The 7,541-nt window shown below is 51.0% G+C and overlaps 1 protein-coding gene across 4 annotated transcripts in view; it reads left to right on the top strand.

Annotated features, from left to right (window-relative positions):
- The first annotated feature begins 81 nt into the window (after positions 1 to 81).
- The window catches only part of LOC102373025, a 44,144-nt gene continuing 36,684 nt past the window's right edge, over positions 82 to 7,541 (top strand). Inside the window, exons 1-3 of one of the 4 annotated variants that reach the window (XM_025204280.1) lie at positions 82 to 281; positions 2,807 to 2,848; positions 2,964 to 4,125. In XM_025204280.1, the coding sequence (XP_025060065.1) occupies positions 3,234 to 4,125 (892 nt within the window). In that variant the 5' untranslated portion in view covers positions 82 to 281; positions 2,807 to 2,848; positions 2,964 to 3,233. The other 3 variants (XM_025204291.1, XM_025204285.1, XM_006015578.3) reach the window with 3 other exon arrangements.

Here is a 7,541-nt window from a genome sequence, read left to right as displayed (position 1 = left end):
GGCCCTCGCCTCCCTCACCCCTGCCCCGGGGCGCGGGCTGCGGCTCTGGCCAGGCCGAGAAAAGCCCCGTCCGGCCTGACAGCGAGCCCCGCCCGGGCTCCCAGGGGGCTTCAGCGAGAGCCGCAGTCCCCGGCGCTGCAGACTGAGCTGTGAGCTCGGCTCGGCTCGGCCCGGAGCGGGTCCTGCGAGGCCTGCAGCCTTGTAACGACTCCCCGCCTCTCTCTGGACAGCTTCTTCTGGACACTCCTGTGTCCTGGTTTCCCTACGGCTTCTCCCTGCTGGTTGGTACCCAGAGCCCTGAAGACAAGAGGGGAGGCTTCTCCTGGCCCAGCTCCGCAGTCAGCTGCAGGGGGGAGAGGGCAGCTCGCTCTGCGGTCTGGGGACCAGGTGGGGGAGTTGTTCTGGCCTCTCTCTGTCTCTGGGGGTAAATCAGGGCAGCCGGCTCTGCCCTGTGGAGGACAGCATCCCAGACCCGGCACAGGGCTGTTCCAGGGCTGATCAGAGCCCTCAAGAAGGGATATTCCTGGCACTGAGTACAGATGGGGCAGACAGGGCTGGGTGGAGGGCTGCCATGCCTTGGAAGCATGGGAGGGGCACGTGCTGAGTGAGAGGCTGCCAGCAGCTGTGGGGAAAGAGCCTATGAGGGAGTGTCTAGAGGTGCAGCCCAAGAGGGGAGCCCTTAGTGACTGCCTCTCCTCCCCCGGTGATCTGTCCTTCTTTTGAATGAAGAGGCACTGGAAGCTTTGTGTCTGGGCTGGGCTCTCAAGTTGCTGGTTATCAGCCTCCAGGAGTCACTTCTTCTGACAGAAGCAGCAAAGACATGGCAGGACACAGACAAGTGGGGATCCTGGGTGCTTATTCAGGCAGCTGAAGCCTATGTTGCCATGGCTGCTTCGCTGCTGTTGGTACCCAGGCTAGTCAGATGACAGCTTGTTCAGGTAGGTCTGTTTACCCAGGTTGCAGTCACACCCCAGATAGCAGCATGGATGTGGATAGGGGGGCAAAGAACTCCCAAAGACCTTTGCACTGCAGGGGTGGATGTTTCCAGATTTGCTGTGACTTTTGCATCTTCAAGAGGCAGTGGATCGTGTACAGCACTGGGCTGCTGCTTTGCACTCTACCTGGGGACACCAGAAAGAGCTGGGGAGCTAGGTGTGCGCACTTCCCTTCTCTAACCAGGTCAAATGAACTTTAATAAAAGGCTTCCAGTACACTGGGAAAGGCAGATCACTGCCCTGCTGTACGACCAAGGGGAATGGCACACAGACTGTGGCACCATCTGTGCAGGATATGAAGATAGGATTTTTTCCTCCTAGTCATGGGCATCACTTCACCTGGTTTAGAGGTTGTAGTAAACATGTTCACCATGTAACTGGAGCTGCCCACACATCTAGACTGTGCTCAGGTTATCTGGGCTAGGCAGATACCGGTGACTGTTAATAGAAATGCTCAGGAAGTGGAAAAAATAGGTCTGACCTTTTTGATGTCTTTGTCAATTCCTCCCCACCTCCAATTTCTGTTAACTACACTGCTGTTTCTGAGAGCAGCTTTGTGGAAAATGCTCTTTTTGGGCCTCTAACAGTATTGCTATAGTGGTATTATGCTTGGTGGTGGTCATGGAGATGAAACACTTAGAGTAGTGCAAAAGTGATGCAAGCAGAATATGCGCTGACTTGGCACACAATGTGGGTGAAAAAGCAAAAGAAACAGCAGTTACCAAATACATTAATTTTGCTTCTTCCTCTGCTAACCCTCCAAGGGGTTCAGTGGCTGAGTGGTGACTGGGTGTTGCAGCAACTCCTGAGGTATAAGGTTCAGCCCTGCACTGAGCTAATGCTGAAAGCTGTCCCCTTTTGACCCAAATGTGTATTTTTGTCATTCACGCTGTAGAGTCAAGGTGGTCTAATATGATGCTAGCTACATCACTGCCTTGTGTGCTGTTGGCTTCAGGAACTGGCCCATTGCAGTGCATTGAGCATGCCGTTTGACCTGGACCTGGACCCTGACCCTGTAGCTGCAGTGTGAATGTTCTGCCTTAACAAAGTTATAATGAAAGGACAACTTGTTCTAGAAACCTTGGATGCAAGGAGAGGTGAAGAGGCAACTACACGCAGCCCTAAATTTGTGTGGGGCTCTTTCAAGTGTGTGTGGTGTATACAAATGGGCATAGGAACTTCAGACTAATTTAACCAGTCCTGCCGCTAATTGGCCCATCCAAAGCTCTGTGCTGGTACAGCTATACTGCCTCCAGGTTAGGAGGCAACCCACACAAATAGCCCAGTAAGCTTTTGAGGTTCTGCTACTGGACACAGTAAGGTCACCACATAGATACAGCTGCTCAGAACTATAGTGAAGGCCAGGGAGGTTATTGCAGTCAGTAGAGCTGCCTTGTGATGGATGCCTGTAGATGTAGCAAGAACAGCAACTCCAGCCCAGCCCAGCAAACATGTTATTCTTTTTATCCACCTGACAAGGACATTGAGTACTTTCCTTTTCATGTTCTTGTGACAATGTGTTTAGCAGAATTCACAGATTTGTTGGAATCTGACAGGTTGCACCATGAGTGTGTTTCTGCTATGGCCTCAAACTTGCAACCTCTAGGCTGTCAACCATGCGCCTTAGTGCCAATGCAACCCCAGCCCCTGGACATTGATTCATATCTTTAATATTATGGTCCATTAATTGAAATGAACTAAATGGGCCCAGAGGGACAAAGATGTTAACCTGATCCTGACCTGACACTGAGACCTTGGCTGGCTTAGTTCCAGGGCAGACTTATCGCTGCTAAAATCCCCTTGTATTCCAGGTACAAGAAAAGAAGAGTGGCATTTGAAATGTGAAGTTTTGGGTAAGGCTTGTTTGGGAACTGCTGACTTGCAGTAGGAACCTCTACCCACCAAGAATGGTTAATGTTATTGTGTTCCTTGGGCTCTGTAACTTATGTTTACTCTTCTCTCCAAAAGGTGGAATTGGGCAGTCTCGCATCCTACTGATTCACTTCCCATCTGTGCTGTTGCACTGTCCCCTGCATGCATCAGACTCCCGTGGAGCCGTGGTCTCCCTCCGCTGGTCTGTGCTTGGATCTGAGACTTTCCCTTGCCGTTCTATAATGGCAAGGCAGCTGTGGTGCTGAATAGAATTCCATTAGCTAGTGGTACAGCGCATAGCCTTTTCCCTCTTGTGTCAAACTGGAACAGAAATCCTTGTCCCTGAGGACCTGGAAGAGCTCCAGCATGGGAGCCTCCAGCATGGGAGCTGGGCAGCTGACTGGTGTGATGCTCATGGTATGCATTTGGCTCCCCATGGTAGCTGCTCAGAACCTCATCAAGAACCCCAGGGACCAGAAAACAGAGCATGCACTTCTGATAAATGAGATCAATGCAGACAACCCAGGAGAAGACACCTCTGAGTTTGTGGAGCTATATCACACCAGTGGTCGAGCAGCCCCCTTGGATGGCTACTACCTCATCTTTTACAATGGCAATGGAAACCTGGCCTATAGAATCCTGAACCTCAAGGGCTACACCACAGACAGCCAAGGCTTCTTCCTCATTGGGTCCTCCACAGTACAGCCTCGCCCCGCAGTGATCTTTCCTAAGAATACTATCCAGAATGGCCCTGATGCTATTGCCCTGTACTATGGGAAAGAGAACTTCCAGGAAGGCATGCATGTCACGAGTGATGGTCTGGTGGATGCCTTGGTCCATAAATCTAAGAAGACTGACAGGGCAGATGTGTTGCTCAGTGTTTTGACCCCCGACAGGGGTGCATTCCTGGAGGACCCCTCCTTCAGGATCTTGGATGAGTCAATAGAAAGGTGCCGTGGAACAGATTCTCAGTGGGTTTTTCAAGTGGCGATGCCCAGTCCTGGCAGGGACAACCATTGCATCTCCTCTTCTCAGCTGAATGCTTCTGCTGCACTGATCAATGAAGTCCACCCCATGTCCTCTCCTGGGGAGTTTGAATTCATAGAGCTTCAAGGACCTCCTTCCACCATGCTGAGGGACTTAGTTCTGGTGCTGATTGAAGGGCTTACCAAAGAAGTTTATTTCTTCATGGATGTTTATGGCAAAACCTCTCCGGACGGCCTACTTCTGATTGGCTCAGTCCAAGACAAAACCCCAGGTAGGACTCCAGACTTCTGGTTGCTGGGGCCTGTGCATATCTGCAAGATGGGATTATGGGTATCAGATATGCAAAGCATCTGTCCTTCGCTTTGGGAAAATGTCTTTTTTATTCTGGGTTTCTACAGTGTCCACTTCAATAGACCAACTGGGGACCTGAGGTGTTATGATAATACAAATAAATCACCAGTCTCTCTCCTTTCCTGTTCTCCCCCAAAGTACATCCCAAAGGTGAACCTTCTTGAGGAATTTTGTGTTAGTGTTTTGCTGCTAGGTGTTTTGGGGACTGTGGAAGACCAGGTCATTTACCTTCTCTGGAGAAGCAAGCTCCATTTCCTGGTCTGCCACTGTCCTGTTTTGAACTAATTACTTTTCTCCCTTCTGTACCCTTTTCTCCATGGGAGTAATATTTGTCCTTCCTTGTGAGACACTCCACTGTAGAAGGGCTGGTGTTGTCCTCCCTGTCCTTAAAAATCTCTTCCTACAACCCCACCGAAAAACAATAGAAAAGGAACTACAAAAACCCACCAGCATAATTTTTTTCTTCTCTTTTTTTTTTTTTTGAACCAGACATGAAACAACCAGCCTAGGCTTATATGTATCTATTGGACTGGGAACTGGACTTCCTTCCAACTTCTGAAACTTCCTTTACGGTAACAGATGGGGAACAGATATTTACAGAAATTGGCCACACCAAAGGAAGAATTGGGCAGCTGGAAATGCTGACTCCACATATGTCTTGTATAACACTGCCCATGTCACAACTTTTGAGTTGGGATGAGTTATCTCCCCAAGGGATGACGACTAGGTCGAATGGTCATAAACTACTACAAGACCGTTTCAGGCTGGACATAAGGAAGAATTTCTTTACTGTCCGAGCCCCCAAGGTCTGGAACAGCCTGCCCCCGGAGGTGGTTCAAGCGCCTTCATTGAACACCTTCAAGAGCAAACTGGATGCTCATCTTGCTGGGATCCTATGAACCCAGCTGACTTCCTGCCCTTCGGGCAGGGGGCTGGACTCAATGATCTTCCGAGGTCCCTTCCAGCCCTAATGTCTATGAAATCTATGAAATCTCTTATTATCTGGTCCTTGCATTGCAAACCTAACTTTAAGTAGTGTGATTACCCTGGATGCTTTTGTAAGGCCAGCCTGATCACCTAAAGAGAGGCTGAAGTTCTTTTCAAGGTGAAGCTTGCTTAGTTTATGAAAGGGATTATATGATATAGCTCTCTGCGGTAGCAGAGGACTGGAGCCAGTAACCTGCAGCATGGTGCCTTTTTCAGTCCTCTATTCAAAGCTTAAAATCTAACCCACCTAAAACAAAGGAGCCAAAGGCAGTTTCAGATCTTTTCCCTCCCAGTCATTGTGGTTTGCAGTCACTACTTCATTTTGTTTCTGAGAGGAAGAATGGTCAGTGGTCAGGTTGCTGGCTTGACATTCAATTCCAGATACTGCCACAAGATTCCTGTGTGGCCTGTGGTAAGTCACCTAGACTCAGATCTAGTAAAGGATGTGGGCACCTAGAAGGTTGGTACAAAAGCAGTGATACCCAGTGGTAAGTGTCTGGGATCACTGTAGAGTTCATAGGGAGAGTTAGGAACCTCAGGATGATTTTAAAACAGCCAGCATGCTAAATCAGTATGCACCTGCATAGAGATAGTCAGTGGGCAAATGCTGAGGGCATGCGTGAGACTTAAATCCTGTCTCCCTCTCTCCCCAGATAGCTTACCTCTGGATCCACAGCCCAGACCCTTCTTTGGAAGACAAGGGTCTATGCTTTTCCTTTCAGAAAACTGAGCAGACTTGTAGGGCTGTGTGAAATGGTTATGTTTCATTTCAGTTTCAGATTCTGCTGTTTCAGAGGGCAGCGATTTGTTTTGGTGTTTCAGATCACTGTTCTGTTGCAATTCGGCCGAATCTGTTTCAGCGTTTTGACGCTGTTTCGGTGCTGATTCAGATCAGCCGGGGAGAGCCAGGCACAGCCGAGTGGCTGCAGGTTCTCCCACGGCTCGTCTGGTTGTGTCTGCCTCTGCCCTGGCAGGAGGAGCCACAAGAAAAGCCCCCATGGCTTCCCTGCCCAGCCCCATCCCCTCCTAGGCCCCAGCCTCCTGTCACTTAAGAAAGCCCCACACTCACTGGCTGCAGCAGCTGGGATCAGAGCATCTGGGGGCTCATAGCAGAGCCCCCCCATGCAGTGTGGGGCAGTGGGGATCACCTCCCCCTGCCTGGCACCCGCACGGCAGCTGCCCGATGGTGCAGGTGCAGCATAGCTTGGGAGGGCACCACATGCTGTGTGGGAGTTGGGGCTGCTGGGGCTGAGTGCTGCTGGGCTCTGGCTGACTGCTGGAGCTGCCCCAGCTCCCAGACAGCATGCGGTATCCTGCTGAGCCGTGCTGCACCCGTGTGATGCGACAGCTGTGGCGCAGGTGCCAAGTGGGGGGGCAACCCCCGCTACCCCCCACTGCCCTGCACTGCACGGGGGGGGCTCTGCAACATGTCCTCAGAGGCCCTGATCCCCAGTGCTACAACTGGTGAGTGCGGGGCTTTTATTCTTTTTAAAGTGCCAGGAGGCTGGGGCCTGGCAGGGGATGGGACCGGGCAGGGCAGCCATGGGTGCTTCTCCTACAGCTCCCCCTGCCGGGGCAGAGGCAGGCACAGCCAGAGGAGCTGCAGGAGAAGCCCCCATGGCTTCCCTGCCTGTCCCCATCCCCCGCCTGGCCCCAGCCTTCTGGCACTTTAAAAGAAGGGCTGCGGGGCTGTGCTGGACTATTCCCAGGGGGTGCCTCTGAAACATATCCAAAACATGTTGGATGGTTTTGTTTTGCTTTGGAGCCTTTCATTTCATTTCAGATTCAGTGTTTTGGGTGCTGAAATGGGCCAAAACACCTCCAAAATGAAATGGCTGCCAAAATTTTGCACAGCCCTACAAATTTGTGCTTTCAGGTCACAGCTGGAAGAGAAAGTGGCACTATTTTCCCTTCATATAACAGCCCAGGAGTTAGAGCACTCATCCAGAAGGTGACAAATCTGTGTTAAATCTCTTCCTCTTAGTCAGGGAATTTAAACCTACATCCCTACTCCCCAAGAGAGCACCTCTAAGTAACCACCAGGCCATACACTGTTCTGAGCAGGCCCCTTTCAACCCCTCACAATTGAGCTGTTCCACTGTACAGAAAAACATTACAGATTTGGTGGGCCAGCGAGGCTGGGGCACATCTTGTGGCTCAGGCCCTCTTCTGGGAGATGGAGCCCTGGGTGGTGGTCCCTGCTCCAAGAACTGTTTTTCACATTTCAAACAAAAGTTTATCAGAGCAAGAGCCAGAGACCAGGACTCCGATCCCCCCAGGAGAGTGCCCTAACCAGTATGGCATGCTCTCATTAGCCCAGTACATCTTGAGTTGTTGTCTGCCCAGTGG

This window comes from Alligator sinensis, unplaced genomic scaffold (genome assembly GCF_000455745.1).
Source record: "Alligator sinensis unplaced genomic scaffold, ASM45574v1 scaffold404_1, whole genome shotgun sequence".
NCBI lineage: Eukaryota > Metazoa > Chordata > Crocodylia > Alligatoridae > Alligator > Alligator sinensis.
The sequence above is the reverse complement of the archived record's forward strand: the minus strand, read 5'-3'. Positions and strand labels throughout refer to the sequence as shown.